Consider the following 24,014-nt stretch of genomic DNA (forward strand, 5'->3'; position numbering starts at 1 on the left):
GTTTGCTTTCAATGAATGGAATAAAGATTGCTTTCAAACCAAAACAATTCTTTTATTAAAAAGCAACAAACTGAGGAGCGAAACAAACAAACAACCACATCAGCAGTGTGGGGGAAATGGGTGGGAGGGTCCCAGGAGGAGGGGGGGTCTTGGGACAGTTAAAGATGTGTGTATGTCCAGGTACCACATGCAACCTTGTCCTTTGGAGTACAGTGCAGCGGGTACTGTACTTCAGCAGGGCCAAACTACAGAGGGACGGGTGTTGAGTGCAGTGGGTACCGGGAGTCCCCAGGGCTGGACTGTGACGGGGCAGGAGTGGAATGCAGCAGGTACAGACCGGAGCCAGGAGGTTGATAAGAGTGCGCTGGCAGTGTCTGGGGGGCGCATGGGAAAGAGTTTTGTGACAGCGGCTGCAAGGGAGGGAGGGCGCAGAGGCGCTCGGTTTGCGGTGCTAGGAGCGCCTGGAGCATGTCTGCTCGGTGCTCCGTGACGTTTAAGACCCGCTCCGTGGCCTTGTTCTGGTGTGCCACGTTCTCCTTTCAGTCCCTCTTCTCGCTGTCCTGCCACTCCTTCAATTCTTGTTTTTTGGCTGTGGAGTGCATCATGACACCAGGCAGTTAGTTCTCCATGGCCACTTTCTAATTCTACGCAGCCGTTCAGCCAGCAATAACAAAGAGGAAGGCTGGGCTCCCAAGGTCATCTCTGTGAAGCCAAAATGCAGCATTTTACAGAAGCAGTCTTGTTTGCAACACACAGAACACTGATTCAGTGATTTAAAACACAGCCACTATTCACATACCTGTCACTAACCGGCTGACTCCAGGCAAGCACACATGAGCCACAAGACCCCCATGGTGAGTAACCGCAGGGGAAATCAGTGTTCCAGGACAATATTTTGTGTGTGTGTGTGTGTGTGTGTTCGTTCATTACTGTCCCCACACTTTCCACAAGCTGTGCTCATTATGGAAGATATCTCGCTGCTGAGGGTGAGCAGAGAATCAAGGGGGGGGGACATCATTGCTGCACACAGGCTTCCATCCTGGCCCCTAATGCAGCTCGCCTGTGTGCAGCAACGGTGTCCCCCCACCCCCCCATCACAGCAAAGTGGCGCAGGAAAGTTACGGTTAATGGGGCAAGAAACAAAGCACCTCTGCCAAAGAGCCTGCGGCAGCGGATTGCCCAGTATCTCCATGAGCGTTTCGTGGAGATCTCTGAGGGAGGTGACTGGGAAGTGAGGGAGTCAATCAACAGCCTGTTCCACCGCTCAGACTAGGCATGTGGTGGTACATGCTTCATACAGACACAAGCCTGCTTTCTGCAACCCTCCTGCCCCCAACAACTCGCTTCTGCAATTCCCAAAATAAAAGCCATTTACCAGGGCCTCCGTTCCTGTTTGCACTTCGCCAAGCTCCGACAGCTGTACTGGCTAGCCTCCTCCAGGTTAGAGAAGAGCTCCTGGCTGCATGCATCTCTGATCATCCTGCCTCTGGTTCCCCCTCCTCCTCCACATCCTCCTCCAAGATTTCCTCTTCTGGCTCGGTCCACTCGTGACCTGCATGCAAGCCCCCAAAGTACACACAGTGGCCTTCGCAGAGGAGATGGGGTCACCACCGAATATCGCATCCAGGTCTTTGTAGAACCAGCAGCTCGTGGGTGCAGCACTGGAGCAGTGGTTTGCCTCCCATGCTTTGTGGTAAGCATTCTGCAGCTCCTTCACTTTGACCCTGCACTGCAGGGGCAGTGTGGCCCCTTTCTGTCATGCATCGTGAAATCTGTCCATAGGTATCATAATTCCTATGGCTGGAGCGCAGCTGGGACTGGACGGCCTCCTCCCCCCAAATGCTGATGAGGTCCAGCAGCTCAGCATTGCTCCAAGGGCGGGGGATTGCCTGCTGCGTGGAACAGGCATGGTCACTTGGAAAGATGCACTGAGACCACTGCACACATCACCGAGCAAATAGGAAGGGTCTTTAAATATTCCCAAGGAACTTAAGGGGTGGGGCTCTCAGTTGGTGACCTAAGGGCAGGGCAGTAGTGTTCAAACCAATGACCAGAGAGGCGAGAACAGGCATTGTGGGACACCTTCCGGAGGTCAATCGCAGCGCTGTAATCGACCAGGGTGTCTACACTGGCACCGCAGTGCTGTAGCCCTGGCGCAGAAAGCTCTACGCCTCTCGTTGGGTGGTTTTTTACAGCGCTGCAGCTGTGCAGTTTCTGCACACTCAGTGGCTTGGCAGTGTGAACACCTCGGGAGTTACAGCGCTCAAAGCTGCTTTACTGCGCAGAAACTTGCCAGCGTAGGCAAGGCCTAAGAGAGCTACCAGCGGGGAGCCTGAAACCTTAAGTGGGTGCCCTTGAGGGACCACGAAGGGGGGGATACAGGTGCAGTTACCACGACACTGTCACAGTGATATGGAGTCTTTCACCTCTAGGTCACAAGTTCAAATATGGCCTGATGTGTTTTACTATTTCCAAAAAGATCAACAGCGACTGAATTCACACCATGTCTGAAACATGAAGCAGACACTGACAATCAAATTCAGATTTCAATCAATCAGCCACATGATTCCCTGAATGCAAAAGAAACATCAAATTACAGGTAAAAAAATTCAAGGTGAATGTAAAGTGTTCAAAACAATACATCCTCCTAGTTAACACCTACATCCGAGACAGTGCAAAATTTCATTCAAAATCAGGCTTACTGTTTTGCTCAATGCTTTGTAATTATATAGCACACTCCAGGGCTTTACAAATGTGATCTAAGTGAGAAGATGTATAACTAAATTTCAGGGAAGACTTTTATTCATGTTCCCATAAAGACAGCACCTATTCAAATGTTCTGAACACAGTGTTAGAGCAGTAGTTCTTGAGCAGTGGCCGGAGAATGAAATTTTTTGAAAACCAAAATATGTGGGTGATCAGGGAGCCAAGAAGGCAGGTGGGCCTGTGAGAGGATGTTCCTTACAAAGTACTCTGCAGATTGAAACAGTGCAAAAGGGGCTGTAGGCTAATATGACTGGTCTCTTTAAAAAAAAAATAAAAATCCCTCCAAAAAGTTCCAACGCATATTATCATCAGGACAGCTACACCAGATTCCTTTTCAAGTTATGGCAGTGCTCTTTTTGCCTTGACTCATTACACACTCTCACTAGTGTAAAGGCAATTTATATTGCATAATAATGGGAGTGTATTGCAAATATTAAAATGCAATTGTATGTTGTCATCTAGAACTCTTCCAACAGACGTTTAACACCACTTTAGGAGTGATGTCACCCTACACACATGGGATAGTGTAATTTTACAAGACTTGAGGTGTTTTAAAAGTGTGCTCTACTCTACCTTTTACTTAGTCAATTAATTTGACATTGTTAGTTTATCCAAAACAAACCCAATATAAGGAACACTTTCTAAGAAATTAATCCCATAACCTCTTCCTGTGAGATCATGAAAATCTGGAAAGCTGCTATAAAAAATGCCTCCTGGGCAGACTAAAAAAGCAATTAAAGTAAAACAAAATTAATGGAATGTTACAGCAACTCACCCAAGTGATCTAGGGTTACAAGGCAAGTCAACCAGCATATGTCCATTCTGAGCTCTTATCTCCAAGGTTTCACCTTTCAGCCATTTTACTTTATAGTAAACTAAAGTGCTTGCACACTTTTTAAAAGGACAAAAGTTGATTGTTTTTAAATTTGCTAATTTCAATAATCCACTCCTTTAGTGGATTCCCAGAATCTGCTGATTGCACTAAAGAGGTGAATGACCCGAACACTGGGCGATGAATGAACACTAGTTATCTCTCCATTCTATTTGTCATTTAGCAGTCAGCCAGGTTCAGTGCAGAGATCAATGCAGTATGTACATCAGAACTAAGGATATTACCCTGCACCACTGATGTCAATGGAAGTTTTGGCACTGCTATGTAAGGGGTGCAGAATCAGGCAGTAAACACTAATTCTGTTGACATTTCACTGCTTATCAATCTGCAGCATGTAATGAATCTGTACTGGGTTTTTAGACAGATTTTTTCCCATGGTTGATTTTAAAGAATTTCATAATAGTGAGAGAGCTCGCGTAACAACCAGGTATGATTAGAAGAGGTGAAAGAGATCTAGAAAAATCCCATTTCTAAACTACAGAAACAAGATACACAGTGTAAACTTTCAAACCTTCTCTGGCTGCATAAGAAGGGAGACTGCATTCACCCCACAAATCTGCATGTCAAGTCTCCAACAAATTGAAATGAGCAGGTTAGTAGATGTAGCACTGGTTATTATGCACCCTCTTTACAGGAATTTTGGTACGGTACATTAGGCCCAAATTACTAGGCAAGGGACTCCAATCTACTTGGCAGAGCTGCATCGAGTCCTAAAGCAAACTGAATTACTTGGTAACTTTACTGACTAGATAACCATCAGTGGTGAGGAAATAGTTATACAAAATATGCCATACTGAAGTAAATTATTTGTGCGCTCTATAGCAGAGGGAGCAGAGAGGAAGGAGCCTCTTTGGGGTGACTAACGGGAGCGGGAAAGAATCCGCTGATTATCCTTCATGTGGGAATGAATGATACGGCTAGATTCTCGCTGGAACGTATCAAGGGAGACTATGACAGGCTGGGGAAGACACTTAAGGAAATCGAGGCTCAGGTGATCTTCAGTGGGATTCTGCCTGTTCCTAGAGAAGGGCAACAAAGGTGTGACAAGATTATGGAGATCAACAGATGGCTCAGGCAGGGGTGCTATAAGGAGGGTTTTGGGATGTACGGCCACTGGGAGGCATTCATGGACAGAGGACTGTTCTCTCAGGACGGACTTCACCTGAGTAGGGAGGGAAATAGACTTCTAGGATGGAGGCTGGCACAACTGATTAAGAGAGCTTTAAACTAGGAATTTGGGGGAGATGTCCAGGTAATCGCCATGCCAGATTTTAACATTGAGAGGGAAGACAACGAAGCAAGAAAGGATACCATCGTGGGTAGGAGAATGGGCATAAGGAGGAAGAGTACTGTAGATACAATTCTAATAGGTGATACTGGCGGTAGAACGTCTGGGCCTAATCGGGTAAAGAAAGTGAGTGAAACCAAACAGCAAGAATTAAGATGTTTGTACACCAATGTTAGGAGCCTAGGTAAGAAAATGGAGGAACTAGAGTTACTGGTGCAGGAAGCGAAACCGAATATTATAGGGATAACAGAAAAACGGTAGAATAGTAGTCGTGACTGGAGTACAGGTATTGCAGGGTATGTGCTGTTTAGGAAAGACAGAAATAAAGGCAAAGGTGGTGGAGTAGCATTGTACATCGATGATGAAGTAGACTGTAAAGAAATAAGAAGGGATGGAATGGATAAGAATCTGTCTGGGCAAATATATCGGGGAAGAAAGCTACTAGAGCCTCCCCTGAGATAGTGCTTGGGGTGTGCTATAGACCGCTGGGATCTGATTTGGATATGGATAGAGACCTTTTTAATGTTTTTAATGAAGTAAATACTAATGGGAATTGTGTGTTCATGGGAGACTAACTTCCCTGATATAGACTGGAGGACAAGTGCTAGTAACAATAATAGGGCTCAGATTTTCCTAGATGCGATAGCTGATGGATTCCAACAAGAGGGGGTGCCATTTTAGATTTGGTTTTGGTGAGTAGTGAGGACCTCATAGAAGACATGGTTGTAGGGGATAACCTTGGCTCGAGTGATCATGAGCTAATTCAGTTCAAACTAGATGGAAGGATAAACAAAAATAGATCTGGGACTAGGGTTTTTTATTTCAAAAGGGCTAACTTTAAAGAATTAAGGAAATTAGTTAGGGAAGTGGACTGGACTGAAGAACTTGGGGATCTAAAGGTGGAGGAAGCCTGGAATTACTTCAAGTCAAAGTTGCAGAAACTATCAGAAACCTGCATCCCAAGAAAGGGGAAAAAATTCATAGGAAGGAGTTGTAGATCAAGCTGGATGAGCAAGCATCTCAGAGAGGTGATGAAGAAAAAGCAGAAAGCCTACAAGGAGTGGAAGATGGGAGAGATCAGCAAGGAAAGCTACCTTATTGAGGTCAGAACATGTAGGGATGAAGTGAGAAAGACCAAAAGCCATGTAGAGTTGGACCTTGCAAAGGGAATTAAAACCAATAGTAAAAGGTTCTATAGCCAGATAAATAAGAAGAAAACAAAGAAAGAAGAAGTGGGACTGCTAAACAATGAGGATGGAATGGAGGTTAAGGATAAACTAGGCATGGCCCATTAGCAATAATTTTTAATGAATCTGTAAACTCAGGGGTTGTACTGTATGACTGGAGAATTGCTAACACAGTTCCTATCTTTTAGAAAGGAAAAACAAGTGATCCGGGCAACTACAGGCCTGTCAGTTTGACATCTGTAGTATGCAAGGTCTTGGAAAAAAATTTGGAGGAACAAGTAGTCAAGGACTTTGAGGTCAATGGTAATTGGGACAAAATACAACATGGTTTTACAAAAGGTAGACCGTGCCAAACCAACCTGATCTCCTTCTTTGAGAAAGTAACAGATTTTTTAGACAAAGGAAATGCAGTGATATAATTTACCTCGATTTCAGTAAGGCATTTGATACAGTTCCACATGGGGAATTAGTTAAATTGGAAAAGATGGGGATCAATATGAAAACTGAAAGGTGGATAAGGAACCAGCTAAAGGGGAGACTACAATGGGTCATACTGAAAGGTGAACTGTCAGGCTGGAGGGAGGTTACTAGTGGAGTTCCTCAGGGATCGGTTTTGGGACCAATCTTATTTAATCTTTTTATTACTGACCTTGGCACAAAAAGTGGGAATGTGCTAATAAAGTTTGCAGAAGACACAAAGCTGGGAGGTATTGCCAATACAGAGAAGGACAGGGATATCCTACAGGAAGATCTGGATGACCTTGTAAACTGGAGTAATAGTAATAGGATGAAATTTAATAGTGAAAAGTGCAAGATCATGCATTTAGGGATTAAGAACAAGAACTATTGTTATAAGATGGGGAGGCATCAGGTGGAAGTAACAGAGGAGGAGAAGGACCTCGGAGTATTGGTTGATCACAGGATGGGTATGAGCCGCCAATGTGATATGGCCGTGAAAAAAGCTAATGCGGTCTTGGGATGCATCAGGCGAGGTATTTCCAGCAAAGATAAGGAGGTGTTAGTACCGTTATAGAAGGCACTGGTGAGACCTCATCTGGAATACTGTGTGCAGTTCTGCTCTCCCATGTTTAAGAAGGATGAATTCAAACTGGAACAGATGCAGAGAAAGGCTACTAGGATGATCCGAGGAATGGAAAACCTGTCTTATGAAAGGAGACTCAAAGAGCTTGGCTTGTTTAGCCTAACCAAAAGAAGGCTGAGGGGAGATCTGATTGCTCTCTATAAATATATCAGAGGGATAAATACCAGGGAGGGAGAGGAATTATTTAAGCTCAGTACCAATGTGGACAAAAGAACAAATGAATATAAACTGGCTATCAGGAAGTTTAGACTTGAAATTAGATGAAGGTTTCTAACCATTGAGGAGTGAAGTTCTGGAACAGCCTTCCAAGGGGAGTAGTGGGGGCAAAAGACATATCTGGCTTCAAGACTAAGCTTGAGAAGTTTATGGAGGGGATGGTATAATTGGATAGCCTAATTTTGGCAATTAATTCGTCTTTACTAGCGGTAAATATGCCCAATGGGATGTTAGATGAGGTGGGATCTGAGTTACTACAGAGAATTCTTTCCTGGGTGTCTGGCTGGTGAGTCTTGCCCACATGCTCAGGGTTTAGCTGATTGCCAGATTTGGGATTGGGAAAGAATTTTCGTCCAGGGCAGATTGGCAGAAACCCTGGGGGGTTTTCGCCTTCCTCTGCAGCATGGGGCACGAGTCACTTGCTGGAAGATTCTCTGCACCTTGAAGTCTTTAAACCATGATTTGAGGACTTCAATGGCTCAGACACAGGTTTGATACAGGAGTGAGTGGGTGGGTGAGATTCTGTGGCCTGCATTGTGCAGGAGGTCAGACTAGATGATCATAGTGGTCCCTTCTGACCTTAAAGTCTATGATTCTATGACTAACTAGTGGAGCAGGGGCCACACAGTGGCATGAGAGGTAGTAAGAGTGCAAGCACTACCTTGGGAGGAGCAGGGGAGGCTTGCAGAAAGCGTTACTTGCTATCCAGAGTACTTCACTACTCTGGCAGGCCTTAGGAGCTATACCTGGCTGTTCTGGGCAAGGCTTCAAAGCTGCATAAGAATTGTATGAAAGCGAACCCAGCAGCCATGCGCTAAGCCCCACGGCTGTGCCTCTGTGGGTCAGGGTGACCAGATAGCAAGTGTGAAAAATCAGGACAGGAGTGGGGGGTAATAGGCATCTATATATAAAAAAAGCCCCAAATATCAGGGTTGTTCCTATAAAATCGGGACATCTAGTCACCCTACTCTGGGTCAGGGAGCCCTAAATAAGTACTCTCTCTCAGACGTCTCTCCCCACATACTACTTCAGCCCTTCTCTCCCTGCCTCTAGGGGCTTGTCTACACAGGAAACTTATACTGGTATAAATAAGGTGTGAATTTAAACTGCTATAGTTATACCAGTATAACTTTCACTTGGACACTCTTATTCCAACATAAGAGTGTCTTTTTTCTGTTCAGTTTGTGTCACTTTGGCAGAGGTTTAAGCTAAATCAAAAAAGCTATCTGTTCTGGAATAGGATTGTCCACAAGGGCAGTTATACCGGTGTAACTGGTAAACTGCCCTGTGTACATGCGCTCTAGGAGATGGTTCTTGCTGTTCTGAACCATCCAGGATCTCTCTCTGTCTCATGCTCTGTCCTTTAATGGCCGCACTTCTGGAAAAGCACTGAACTCCCCCTTGTGGTAAAAACATACAGGAAGGAAAGTGAAATGGGTGGACAAGTCAAGGAACTGGAAGGCGTTATTTTTGTAGATTGTGTGGCAAAGAGGTTTAGGCAAAATGGTAAATTATATGGGCATTTGCACAGCAGAATAACTGTTACATACAGGGTCCTGACAATTGTAGCATCTCTATGGTGATACTACACCCAAGTTATCTTTCATAGTAAATTGCAAGAAAAGTTGTTTACCCAGAGTTAAGGATGCCCGGTGATAGCGCATGTCCTTCCAGAATGGCAAGTTCAGCAGAACTCAACCATCTGAAAACCGGGGGCTACACAGTTAAGGTAAATGCCCATGCACCTGAACACTACCCTCTTCAAGCAATGCCCCAATATGCCCATAAAACACACACACTCCCACTTTGCCTTTTCACTGTAACGGACAGGCATGACCTGCACTTGCCCTATGCTCGAACAGAGAGCTGCTCCCTCGATCAAATACCACACTTGTAAAATTTAACAGCCACGTCGTACCCTTTTACAACCCCTTTACACTAGACCTCAGGATACCCCCTAAACCTGTAATTTCCCCTGCCCAGCATTAAAGCCACAGACTGCTCTCTGATATCACCTCACTACTGAGGATACCTATGGCAAGACCACCCCAGTGCCCTGCTATTGACACAACCTACATAATTCTGTACTGAAATGATGCAGACTGGAACCTCAAGGTACATACAAACCTTTTCCCTCTGATAACACACAAAGGGGGGACAACTCAAACCCAGATCTCCTCGTATCACAATCACAGCTCTTCCAAGCTGCTCCAACTTATTCCTTCACCATCCAACAGCTACATCTAACACAGTGATAGAGAATTACTAGTGGCTATTGCCTGCACCAGGCAGGCAGAGTTAACTATGTGGGCATTTACCTTAGCTCTGTATTTCCTGGTTCGCCGAAGGTTGATTTTGCTGAACTTGATGTTTTGGAAGGGCATGAGCCATCACTGGGCAACCTTAAATCTGTGGTAATGAAGTTTTTTGCTATTTAATTTGCTAGTTTTTTAAACAGAAAAATAAATGTTTGTCGGTGGGCATTAACGGTCATTTAGACAGTTGTGGTTCTCACTGAGGCTTGCAGTGGATATGCTACCTCAGATATGCTATGGCTAGGCAATAATCAAAAGACCTAGCTTTTATACAGTGCTTTTCATCAGCAGATTTCAAAGAATTTTACTTGGATTCACCCCCAAAAACAAACAGAAAACCTGCAGCCAGCCCCGCTCAGGGCTATACAAAATAAATTCCCCCTCTTGCTCCTGAGTGCGGTGGTCCCTTTAAGGTCAGGGCTTGTGCACACTGGCAGCTGAGTTGCAGGAAGATTATACTACAAATATTCTGCAACCCTATGACCACCATCCTTGACGCACCTATTCAGTGATTAACTGACATGGCTGCAGTTTCCAGAACTGTCTGTCCAGCACTTCTCAAAATACCAGATTCACTTCAGTTTGCCCCTCCTGCCTCCAAACATTTAAATTACAATGTTAACCCCATCACCACCAGTACTGCTACTTATCCAACATGAAAATGTCTATAACAGGAAATTTTAAAGAATCTTAGCATGATTTAGTCCACAGGCTCATCAATAGTTCCGAGCAGTGTGAAGTGAAGTGCATGTGGATATACCTCATGGAGATGTATAATCAATAACTAAAAGTATGCGCATTTGGTAGGGACTGAGCAAATTTCAGTTTCAGACATAATCATAATAAAATGACCAGCTATGTTTCAAACCTCAAGAAATCCCGTCTGTTTTGAAGTACTGCCAACGTGTGACAACTCTGTCTCTGCAGGAATGTGATAAACTCAGTCCAAAATGCTTTCCTTCATTTTGCTACTTCCTGTTTACACAAGCTCTGAAACAGAAAAATCCTCCCACTGCTTGCGATAAGGAGATGGAAAAGCTGTACGCAAATGGTAACAGTAATATACTTGGTCAACATCACAGGACACCTGCTCCAGGAACGACAAAGGTGAATTATCGAAAAAATGCAAAAACAGTGACTGAGCCCTTTTCTGTCTACCTCAAGACAAACATACATGTAATGCATTTGTAATACATTATCCCACAAAGCCAGACTGACAAACAAAGCATACATCACAAAGATCTCTCTTATCTTTCAAATAAGTACAAACCCACCTAAGCCAAGAGAGAGCAGCTGAATGGCTCCCTCTTTATCTACTCTATAAATCAACTCTTTAAAGGATAGGGTAGGGTAGGTGTCCTGAACAAAATCTAATTTGGGTTTTTCTAATATTATGCCTCCCTAAGTTCCCATCCCAAGCCATTTCAGTTAGATGTGTTTATTTTTGCTTTCTACCTTAAACTGATGCATTCTATCAAGAGGTGGCTGCATTTCAGTTGTGGGCAACATGAGAGACATTTTATGATGTGGCTTTAGATCTTTTGGGATATAAAGTAATATTAGTGGCACCTGGCACCACTGCCTCCTCCCATGGCCAAACACCTGACATTGTGAGACTGGCTTTCATTGCACAGCAGTCTAGCCATTCTCAGTTCCCTGATCTCTCGGCTGGTAAAGCACAAGTATGCCCCAGCCACATTCAATTCCCTTGCAAAAAGGCTCTAGATGTAATGATTGCTATTTTAATGCTGATATCCTAGCAGGCATACTTGCCATCTCTGAGCCCATCATATAACAGGTGTTCCTCCAAAATTCTGGACCAAGGAAGAACATTCGTGGTAGTATAGGCATGTCTCTGGAATTTGGTCCCACCAGAAATGTGTTTAAGGAACATCCTACCTAGACAAATTTAGAAAAAGCTGAAAGACAGGAGAACTAGTAATTATCTATTGACTGAAACGGCCGCATCAGACAGTCTTTAGATGAGACCACTTCAGGAAAAATAGAAATAAATGAAAAGTAAATAATCCTCTGCTGTTCCAGAGTTTATTTGTTGGACTCTTAAAAGCCATCAGTCCCTCTCTTTTCACTTTTCCATTAACTGCATAAACACTTGTCTCAACTTCATTTTCTTCACCTCCTTTGATTGGAGTGATGCCATTTCATGTTTCCTTACCTTTGAGGAATGGGAGTTTTATTAACAACCTACATTTGTCTCATGTTCAGCTTAGTTTACCAGAAAAGGTTCAATCACATAAATTCATCTCACTTCACGTGTAACCGGCAGAGGGTATCATAGCAAGTGAAACAGTCGCCATTTAAACAGCATTTAGAAGAGATTTTAACATATTTCAAGCAATGAATTCTCACGTGTACATTAAACTTCCCATCGCAGTAGTTCCTTGGGACCTAGGACTAGCAGTAATAAAGCACTCAATACAAGTCTAACAACAACGTGAAGACAAAACCCAAAGATCACGTCCCCAAACATCTGACTGACATCTTAGAAGGGTTAGCATGAGATGTAGACTTCAAAAGCAAGTTACTTTAGCACAAAAATCTATTTAATAGGCAGAGAATAAAGGATTATCCTAGCTGATACAGCACGACATATTCCCCAATCCTATAAACCCATTCACTTTGATCTCTATTAAGAGTCAACAAGAAGTCAAACTTTAGATTTACAAGACTATATATAGGCACTCACCACTCTGTATAAAACACATTAAGGTCAAGAAATCAAAGGTTAGGAAGTTGGTGAACTCAAATTGCCTATGCAACCAGATCCCAGTCTCCTTGTGCAGCCAGTCCCAGTATCTCTCCCTCTCCCCACCAGCTCTCAGCCCCCACCTCCTGAGTTTTTGTCCTAATCCACTTCTTCCACCCTTATCTTCGCTCAGCCTTTGTCCCCTCTGTATTTCAGTCAGGAGGATTCCTCCTCATATACCATGCTGCCAGGTGCCAGCAGAGAGAGCAACAAGAGACACTCTCCAGGCTTTCCATTTGTATGTGCAGTGCCATAAGAGCCCGCAGCAACTAGGCCCAGCTCAACCCCTGGATAAGAACATAAGAGCATAAGAACAGCCGTACCGGGTCAGACCAAAGGTCCATCTAGCCCAGTATCTGTCTACCGACAGTGGCCAATGCCAGGTGCCCCAGAGGGAGTGAACCTAACAGGCAATGATCAAGTGATCTTTCTCCTGCCATCCATCTCCATCCTCTGACAAACAGAGGCTAGGGACACCATTCCTTATGCATCCTGGCTAATAGCCATTAATGGACTTAACCTCCATTAATTTATCCAGTTTTCTTTTGAACCCTGTTATAGTCCTAGCCTTCACAACCTCCTCAGGCAAGGAGTTCCACAAGTTAACTGTGCGCTGCGTGAAGAAGAACTTCCTTTTATTTGTTTTAAACCTGCTGCCTATTAATTTCATTTGATGACCCCTAGTTCTTATATTAAAATTGATGGAGCATGCTCAGTAATGAATAGTCAAAGAATTTAGCTGCCAAGCTCACAAGGCTCTTGAGCATCTGCAGATTTTTTCAAAATCTTATCACTTGGTCAAATTTGGTCTTTTTTTTTTTTATGTGAACAGCAAAAAAAAATAAAAATCCCTGACCCAGGGGGAGGGAGCCAGCACCACACCATCCCTGCTCCACAGCATGGGGGCACTGGAGCATCTGTTAAACCCTTGTAAAAAAATTTTTTTTTGAACGTGGGCAACAAAATGTATTCTGCCCTAATCTCGTTCTCCAAAGTCGCTGACCGTTTTTTCTGAAACTTTCCAAAAAATTCAGCCTGAGGCAGACACCCAGCAGGGGAAATTTCAGCCTAAACAGTTAAAGTTATAAGAAACTATAAACAAGGTCTTCTAATGGGAAGCGTCAGGTAACTAACTACAGGCAGCACTACTAGCTCCAAATACAACACAATTTGGATGGTGTTTTTATAGTACTACTGATTATTCATTGACAAGTCAACAGCTACAAATTTAAATCTATTAGAAAAAGTGTTTTTTCAATCAAATAGTCAAAAAAACCTTTTGCTGGGACTCAAAAGAGAAAACACAGTACCTAGTGCTTTCACAGCAATTTGCCGGGTTAGTGGTGGAGGGATGTTGATGCAAACCAAATCTACATCCTGATGCAGCAAGACATCATCAGTCCGACTTGTGTAGAACTCAATGTTCATTTCCTCTGCTAGCTGCTTTGCTTCCTCTTCAGTCTTCCCCCAAAGTGCTTCGATGGAGAAACCCTCTGCTCTCAACAAAGGTACCAGTACCCGGGCAGAGCTGCCAGTCCCAAAAACGCCCACTCCAGGAAGCATTTTCATTGCGTGTTCAGTCAAGCCTGAGTGTTCATACGTAGACCGCCAGCATAAGGTTTAGCTCCTCAGCCTTCCATCTCAACCACAGCTCCTAAAACAGCAAATGTTACAGTTGGATATTACCAAAGGGTACATTTTTACACTACTGAACGTTAGCGTCTATCATTTTGGTGTCGTATGCAAAATGCTGAGAGACTCACTCAAAGTGAAATCATAGATAAACCTAAGACAGAGCAGCAAAACCCAGCAGACTAAAAGGAGATCCACAGTGCCCTTGTCTTTAATGCGAGGGTGTAACACAGAAACAACATCTTAAAAGGTGAGCTTCCAAGAGGCTATTTGACTCAAGATGAAACACTGCATACGGAGATATTTAGTCTTAATGGCCACATCTTCACATTAAAGATGAGGGAGAATACCATATGCCTCATTTTTTGCCCATTTGGTGCAGTCCCCAGGTAATCTGGCATGGTTCAGTGAAGTTTAGACATGCCAGACCTATGGTCTCTGTGTTATAAATGTAGACCTCTATAGTCACACACAGGTAAATATACTGTTCTTAACAAAACATATTCCAAGTAATTATGTTGGTAAAATGTCAAGTGTGATGGGTCTCTGTTTAACTAGTTTAACTGTAAGCACTAAAAATAAATTATACAAGAGGAGACAGTAGAGGGTACAGCCACACTACAATTTGGGAATACAGTATCATCCAGGCTGTTGATGTCAGCTGAGAAATAAAGATATTGGTTTTCATAGATTCCAAGACCAGAAGGGACCATTGTGATCATTTAGTCTGACCACCCGGTATAAAACACAGGCCATAAAACTCCCCAAAACAATTCCTAGAGCAAATCTTTAGAAAAACAGCCAATCTTGATTTAAAAACCATCAGTGATGGAGAAGCCACTAAGACCCTTGGTAAGTTTAGGAATGTAGGTACAGAGAGGAAGAAGTCATAGAAAGCACCCTTCTAAAGAAGAGACATAAAATGTCTAACAAAGAATCAAAACAGAATGGTACTACAGCCCTGCTAAGCTTGGCATACATATATTACTAAAACCTCTCCTGAATGTAGATTCTAAGGGCTTAGCTACACTTGAAACTCCAAAGCGCTGCTGCGAGAGCACTCCCGTGGCAGCACTTTGAAGTGCGAGTGTGGTCGCAGTGCCAGCGCTGGGAGCGCTGCACGTACTCCACCTCCCCGTGGGGATTAGCTCCCAGCGCTGGGGCACTGTTTACACTGGCGCTTTGCAGCGCTGTAACTTGCTGCGCTCAGGGGGGTGTTTTTTCACACCCCTGAGCGAGAAAGTTGCAGTGCTATAAAGTGCCAGCGTAGCCAAGGCCAAAGCCTGAGGCAGTGCAAAGGCAGCAACCTTTCATATGAAGAGTTAAAGGCAGGGCCGGCTCCAGGCACCAGCTCAGCAAGCAGGTGCTTGGGGAGCCACGTCGGGCTCTTCAGCAGCAATTTGGCGGCAGGTCTCTCGGAGGGAAGGACTTGCCACTGAAGAAGAAAGCGGCCCGTTGGAGCTGCCGCCGATCGCAACCGCAGCTTCCCCCCCCGCTGCTTGGGACGGCAAAAACCCTGGAGCTGGCCCTGGTTAAAGAGAAGCACTACAGCAAAGAACAAAAAAACCTATCAAGCTATTTAACTGTAGGGAAACTCTGGGCTTGGCTACACTTGCAGGTGTGCAGCGCTGGGAGTTACAGCTGTCTTCGTACAGCTGTGTAGGGAAAGCGCTGGAGTGTGGCCACATTGACAGCTACCAGCGCTGCAGTGTGGCCACATTTGCAGCAGTGTTGGGAGTGGTGCATTATGGGCAGCTATCCCACAGAGCACCTCGTCCAATTTTGGCGCCGTGGGTTGTGGAAAGGGGGCGGGTCATTCTGCTTCCTATCCCAACGCCCCGTGATGCATCGCTTCACATGCCAGCAATCCCTGTTTTTCCGTCCACGTTTGGCGCCATCTTGACTCTCTCAATGGTTTCTGTGCAGCGCCATTTCTGTGGGAAATGGAGCCCGAACTGCTGAGGAGTATACTGACGAGTCTCACCAGCACATCACGTTTGGCAGTTGAGCTATTCCTTAAGATACAAAGTGATGAGGAGTCTGACCATGATAGCGAGTCGCTTGACGCATATGACACTAAATTGCTTCTGGTATTCACGGAAATGCTCAGCACCGTGGAACGCCGCTTTTGGGCTCGGGAAACAAGCAGTGAGTGGTGGGATCACATCGTCATGGAAGTCTGGGATGACGAGCAGTGGCTGCAGAACGTTCGGATGAGAAAAGCCACTTTCATGGGACTGTGTGCTCAGCTCGCCCACACCCTGCGGCGCAAGGACACGAGATTGAGAGCTGCCCTAACGGTGGAGAAGCGGGTGGCTATTGCAATCTGGAAGACGGCAACTCCAGACAACTACCAGTCGGTCGGGAACCAGTTTGGAGTGGGAAAGTAGACCATTGGAATCGTGTTGATGCAAGTTTGCAGGGCCATTAATCGCATCCTGCTAAGAAGAACCGTGACTCTGGGGAACGTGCAGGACATTGTGGATGGCTTTGCACAAATGGGTTTCCCTAACTGTGGAGGGGCAATAGATGGGACGCATATTCCTATTCTGGCACCCCGCCACCTAGCATCCGAGTACGTTAATCGGAAGGGGTATTTCTCTATGGTTCTCCAGGCGCTTGTGGATCACCGTGGGCGTTTCATTGACATTAACACAGGCTGGCCTGGAAAGGTGCATGATGCACGCATCTTTCGGAACAGTGGCCTGTTCAGGAAGCTGCAGGCAGGGACTTTTTTCCCAGACCAGAAGATCACAGTAGGGGACGTTGAAATGCCCATTGTGATCCTTGGAGATCCCGCTTACCCGTTAATGCCTTGGCTCATGAAACCGTATACAGGGAAGCTTGACAGGAGCAAGGACTGGTTCAACTACAGGCTGAGCCAGTGCCGAATGACTGTGGAGTGTGCTTTTGGCCGTTTAAAGGGGCACTGGCGATCTCTGTATGGGAAGCTTGACTTGGGGGAAAGCAGCATCCCCAGGGTTATATCCGTGTGCTGTACCCTCCATAATATTTGTGAAGGGAAGGGTGAAACATTCAGTCAGGCATGGACTTCCGAGGTTCAACGCCTGGAGGCTGAATTTGCACAGCCAGAGAGCAGGGCTACTAGAGAGGCCCAGCACAGGGCTACAAGGATTAGGGATGCCTTGAGGGAGGAATTTGAGGCTGAAAACCAACAGTAATGTTTGGTGCCTTGCACGGGAGTGAAGTGCAGTGGTTACAATGTTAGTAGGAATCTGTTTTTCCTAAGCTGATTTGCAGTGCCTGTTTCTTTCCTGGGCTAAGGTATCTTTGACTTTCTGCAATAATAAAAACTGTTTTCAAAGCCAAGAGTTCATTTATTGAAAAGAAAATAACTTTATTGACAGACACACAACATTTTGGGAACCTAAAAGGGCAGGGGGGTGGGGTGGGGAACTGTACAGTCACAGGTTTGAATATGTCCTGTCTGGAGTGCTGTGCAATGAGTGCTGCACTTCAGGCTGGCTATACTGCATGGTGATGGGGGCTGAGTGCAGAGGGTAAGGGTCATAGTTCTCAGGGCTGGTTGGTGAACATACAGGTGTTGGAGGCAGCTGGTAGTGGTAAGAACCTGGATGCTGGGGAAGGGGGTTTGGAGCTGACATTGGGGCACAAGGGAAAGAGCTTTGGGACGGGGGGGGGCGCCAGGATGCTTATCAGCTGCTTTGTGCTTTTCTTCCTGGCCGCTGCATTTTTCTGGCGGATCCTGCTTTCCCTTTCCCTCCAGTCCTTCACTTTTTGATTCTCTGTGGCAGAGTGATCCATAACTGCTTGCAGCAGGTCTTATTTGCTTTTTCGCGGCTTCTTCCGGAGGTTTTGGAGTCTTTGAGCTGTTGATAACACGGGTAGCCAAGAACTCAAGGTTGCTTGTGGAAAGGCAAAAAAGGCAACACTTAACAGAGGCAGCATTGTTTATATCTCAGACAGTTATTCCCACACAGTGAAGAAGTAACATTCTTCACAATAGCATAATTTTCCCATACCAAAGAGCGCACACAACCCACAGGAGCCCCGAAATGGTGAGTAAGGGGGACTGATTGCTTCAGGGCTGTACTGTCCTCGTGGTTTCTGTGCGTTGGGGAAAGCAAACAGCTGCAGGGGGCACCTACACTGAACACTCTCCCAACATTTTCCACAGGAGTTGATCCTGGAAGATATCTCGCTGCTGCGGGTCACCTGGGAAGAGCGGGAAGGTCTTCTACAGCAATGCAGATTCCGCCCTGGCCCCTATGCTGCTTGCCTGTGTGCAGCAATGGTCCCCCCACCCCTCGCTATTCCACATCTAGGCATGCATGCAGAACTCTCCCTCCTCTCCCGAAAAATTTCCATCCTGAAAATAAAAGCCACTTACCGGGAACCCGCTCCTCTGTTTGTCCTCCACCAAGTACCGGCTGCTGCGACTGGCTACCTTCCTCCTGGCTTGAGAAGAGCTCCTGGCTGCATGACTCCAGGGTGTCTCCCGCCCCCCAGTACCCTCACTCTCGGTTTCCTCCTCTCCGCCCCCCTCCTCCTCCTCCTCCCCTCCCCCACTCTGAAGTGTCCATCGTGGTCCTCGGATTGGCGGTGGGGTCACCCCCAAGTATCGCGTCCAGCTCTTTGTAAAAACGGCAGGTCGTGGGAGCAGCACCGGATTCCCTCATGGGCTTTGCAATAGGCACTCCGCAGCTCCTTCACTTTAACCCTGCACTGCAGCGCGTCCCGGTCATGGCCCCTTTCCAGCATGGCCCTTGATACCTGCCCAAAGGTATCGTAATTCCTACGGCTGGAGCGCAGCTGGGACTGCACAGCTTCCTGCCCCCAAACACTGATGAGGTCCAGCAACTCACCATTGCTCCATGCTGGGACTCGTTTGGCGCGTGGAGGCATGGTCACCTGGAAAGATTCACTGATTGCACTCCACACCTGGCTGAGCAAACAGGAAGGGGATTTTTAAAATTCCTGGGGCATTTAAAGGGTGGGTCACCTGAGGCCAGGGCAATAGAGTTCGAACTGATGAGCAGAGTGGCTGAACAGGCATTCTGGGATACCTCCGAATACCTCTGGAGGCCAATAGCAGCGCTTTTGGTGTCCACACTGGCGGAGCAGCGCTGCATCACCAGCACTGCAGTCGTTATTCCCCAGGCCGAGGTGGAGTACAGCCAGCGCTGCAGCCAGGGAGATGCAGCGCTGTATGTGCCTTGCAAGTGTGAACGGTGAGTGAGTTACAGCGCTGTAAAGCCACCACCAGCGCTGCAACTCTCCAGTGTAGCCAAGCCCTCTGTATCATCACTGCACAATAAGATTTAGTTAAAAACAAAGTTTTAACAATTAATACGATGATAGTGTTCTCTTCAGTGAGAGGAAGGAGAAGGAGGTGTACTTAGTTTATGTTTTTATTCCTTCCCACATTTTACATTCTATGCCTGATTCATTCCATATACCACCATTAGTGCCTTGTGGCAGTCCAAATATAAATTCTTTGTGCATCTGATGCCTAGCTGATGTAATTCCCTTCTGCCCAATTCCCACAACAGCAACTGTCTAACTAAAATACCCCTCAAAGTGTCTATTAGTTATCATAGCAATATAATACTATTCACAGTGAGGGTACAGTACCTTGGTACGTGTAAAAAGTACTTTAAGTTAAGCAGTGTGAAACGAAGTAAGCAGGGGGAGACATGACAATAAAATGAAGTTTCACAACTCTACTTTAACAGGAAAACTAACGGATAGTTTGTATTCCTGACGCCTACTATATGGAAGGATTTGTCTATAAAAAGCTTCTTTCCATAGCAAACACTGTCTCCTCAGTGTGTTTGTTCTGCTTACGCTTTTTTACTCCAGCCAGGATCTCCCCTTAAAATTTGCTCCAGTGTCACTGATAGGAAGTTTTACTAAACTTACTTGATTAGAACAGATAGAACATTTTTTCTTGAACTAGTAGTTTTATACAAGATCTTTCCCATTGATTTTTAAATAAAAAGGTATTTAATTAAAAGAACTGCATGATCCTTAGCTATAAAATTATTTTTGCTCACACACATTAAAAAAAACAACTCAGTTTGCAGGTACAATAGATGAAAGATATAGTATGAGAAGCAGTTCATATGGTATTTCTGGTTTAACATTTGTTTAAGTTACATAAAAGAAAAATGAGTTAATAACTAAATACAAATATGAAATCAAATGAAAACTTGTTACATTTCTCATCTTCAGCACTGTAAACAATTCCAGTTTGTATGTAACTATGTTTTGTAAAAGGTTGCCATGTGTAATCTCTCTACATATCTTGTTTTATATGTTCATTTTTCTGTTGCTGAAATATTTAATCAGACACTATTATGTTTCAGTTAGATAACCCCTAATAATTTCATCAATGGTATTTTGCAAGCCCCTTACCAGCCAATATACTTGCATTCTAAAAGATGATCGGCATCGCCAATGTACCAATGCCCATTGATTTTCTTAGATGTTCTTGTCCTATTCATGGCTACATAGAGAAATATTATTTGTTGCTTGGGCTCCTTAAGAGTGTTCCTTTAATAGGTTTTTATTTCCCTATAAAGTGGAAACCTATGGAAATTAAGGCTCTTACCACACCCCTCTTTCTCTAAGTGCATCAGTATGTTGACATTTTATTGATAAATAAAATATTTTAAAATTAAAATAAGAACTGTCTATAGAGAGCTGACATTTTACTGAGCACCAGATTTTGCAACTTTTACTCATGTTGAGAAGTACCTTACTCCTTGAATATCCTCACTGACTCAATGGCACTATGAGTAGAGTATTGCTCTACTCAGTGCGTGAGTAAGGGTATCACAGTCCGGCCCTTAGTGTCATTGTTAACTGAAATGCGAGACCATATTGAGTAGCACTGTTAACCCGAGATTATTTCCTTCATTTCTTCTGCCCAATACCGCGTTATACCTGCTATTGCAATTAACTGATTTCTTCACCATCTATCACTGAGATTTACATTTTAATGTGCTTTTGCTGACCAATTTACAGAACCCTTGTGGCTGTGTCTCTAGTATTCCAACACACAAATGTGTATAAATTTGTGTTTGACTGTCCAGGTGAAAACTGTACTGGTGGCGACCCTAAGTTAATTGGAACTATGTTTCCTTCTCTGTGTTTAGGAAGCTTTTTTAAGGGACCACATTTCTCTTGTTCAGAGAGAGACAAAGAATCGGGGGGGGGGGGGGGGGGGAGGAGAGAGATAAAAGCTTTCTTCAATTATTCCTAAAACACTCTACGGGGGCCAGAGCAAGACTGTCCCTGATGACATTACAAAAAAGATACAAGAGCAAAGGTGTTTCTGCCATGTTAGAAAACTATTTCAGTCTACGATAAAGGCACTTCCAATATTCAGCTGCCATTTTCCTTTACTCTGGCCCACACTGAACAATTCCTCTCTCTTCATGGCATTTACCTCCAGCCAACACAGATACTCGAATACAGTTAATGTCCCCACATTTGCCAGGCATTTAGCCAACCCAGACATAATTAGTTCTTATAATCTTTCCTGATAAAAATCAGTCCCTCCAGCTATTTAGTTAATGCCCTTCTTTGAATTTCCTCTGCCCAAACCTGTCTGTAGTATTTGAAGCGTTGTCTCACCAGAGCTACATGAAAAGCAGCCCCCACCCCCCATTCCGAGACACCTACAGTCCAAGCTTGGCTTTGGGGGGACTGTTATATATCCCACTGCAAATTCACATCCAACATCATGTCCACTCTTGACCTTTTTCAGGGTTACAAAGTCAGGTACATTTCTTCTTTTAAAACAGTATGGAAGGATTTACGTTTGCTTTTCTTTAAAAGCTCATTTTTGGAGAGCAACAGTCTCCTTTCTAAGCTGAAAATGGGGATGTCAAAGAGAATTGTTGACAGACCCTTAGCAATAGAGGTCAAACAGGGGCACTGTCATGAAAAAATGCCTACAAACCCTTCTATGAACAACAAAAAGAACTGTCCTTTTGGTAAGAGAGAAAGAGCAAAGCACCATTTATAGTGTTCCCTACACATCTTCCCCTCCTAGAAAAGCCACATTGTAAGTTAAACATAAATGAGACTGTAAAATTAAATGAGTCTCACTATTAACATAGCAATTTATTTATTTATTTATTTTTACAAGTTACTTTTACAAGCACTCTGGAGCAAAGACTGGGCCTCCACATACGTTCATGCAGTGCCTGCTAAAATGAGGCCTTAATCTGGCCTCTGGGTACTATATTTGGCTTTCTGACGCAAGTCAGTCAGAGAAATAGCAAAGCAAGCCCAGCACCACTGAGCTTTTATTTTGCTTCAGGTGTATAAATGTTTATGGAGGCTATAAAAAGTTACCAAATATTTACCCAATGTGCTTGACATCTATTCATTGTTCTGTGTGCTGGTACTCGTATAGTGCCATACTCCTTGGCTTTTTTTTATTGGCAGATTGCAGAGCTCACTTGCAATTGGAATTCACTCCCAGTTAATAAGCATCTAACATTAAATGGAACCCTGTCAAACAAGTCTAGTACCAAAGGACTTTGAAGGACATTTATTATGTATATAAAGATTTCATTTCACTGATAGGAAACACTTTTCACTTTCATGCTTATTTAACTTTATCAGCTAATAATGCCTTCTACCCAAATGGCAGTTTTCTATGACTGTGAAGAATGCTAGTGTACAATGCACCTACATTTGGTGGGGTGGGGGCTAAAAAGCGAGCAGCAGCGTGTGGTAGGAAGAATATCACAGTCTCCAGCAATTATGTAGAGACCGAGTCAAAACTACAGAGCACATGAAACGAGTCTACGAAGGCCTAAACTGCTTGAAGTTAATGATCCCAAACATACCACTTCATAAAATATTTAACTGCAGGCCCTTGCCACTCAAACTGAATTCACTGTTTTAACTCCTTTTAAGTTTTGATTTACTTTTTCTGTATTTCCTGTCCTGACAACTCTTAGAAATCACACAATGGTTTCCAAGGAAGTAAACTGACACGACACAGACACTAGACCCCAACATCAGTGAACAGTGTTCTTGCCAGGAAGTTAAAAAAGTATGGATTGGATGAATGGACTATAAGGCTGGCTAGATCATCTGGCTCAATGGGTAGTGATCAACAGCTCGATGTCTAGTTGGCAGCCGGTATCAATTGGAGTGCCCCAGGGGTCGGTCCTGGGGCCGGTTTTGTTCAACATCTTCATCAATGATCTGGATGATGGGATGGATTGCACCCTCAGCAAGTTCACGGATGACACTAAGCTGGGCGGGGAGGGAGAGGTAGATAAGATGGAGGGTAGGGATAGGGTCCAGAGTGACCTAGACAAATTGGAGGATTGGGTTAAAAGAAATCTGATGAGATTCAACAAGGACAAGTGCAGAGTCCTGCACTTAGCAGGGAAGAATCCCATGCACTGCTACAGTTCTGCAGAAAAGGACCTGGGGATTACAGTGGATGAGAAGCTGGATATGAGTCAGCAGTGTGCCCCTGTTGCCAAGAAGGCCAACGGCATATTGGGCTGCATTAGTAGGAGCATTGCCGGCAGATCGAGGGAAGTGATTATTCCCCTCTATCTGGAGTATTGTGTCCAGTTTTGGGCCTCTCACTAGAGAAAGCATGGGGACAAATTGGAGAGAGTCCAGCAGAGGACAATGAAAATAATTAGGGGGCTGGGGCACATGACTTATGAGGAGAGGCTGAGGGAACTGGGCTTATTTAATCTGCAGAAGAGAAGAGTGAGGGGGGATTTGATAGCTGCTTTCAACTACCTGAAAGGGGGTTCCAAAGAGGATGGAGCTAGGCTGTTCTCAGTGGTGGCAGATGACAGAACAAGGAGCAATGGTCTC

At 44.7% G+C, this 24,014-nt stretch overlaps 1 protein-coding gene across 1 annotated transcript in view; it reads right to left on the reverse strand.

The window, feature by feature from the left end:
• GFOD2 (glucose-fructose oxidoreductase domain containing 2) overlaps positions 1–24,014 on the reverse strand; it is a 54,642-nt gene that overhangs the window by 14,971 nt on the left and 15,657 nt on the right. Inside the window, exon 2 of the mRNA XM_044987713.1 lies at positions 13,844–14,187. Coding sequence (XP_044843648.1) covers positions 13,844–14,102 — 259 coding nt within the window. The 5' untranslated portion in view covers positions 14,103–14,187. The remainder of the gene's footprint in view (positions 1–13,843; positions 14,188–24,014) is intronic.

The sequence above is a fragment of the Mauremys mutica genome, chromosome 14, assembly GCF_020497125.1.
Source record: "Mauremys mutica isolate MM-2020 ecotype Southern chromosome 14, ASM2049712v1, whole genome shotgun sequence".
NCBI classification, from domain to species: Eukaryota; Metazoa; Chordata; order Testudines; family Geoemydidae; genus Mauremys; species Mauremys mutica.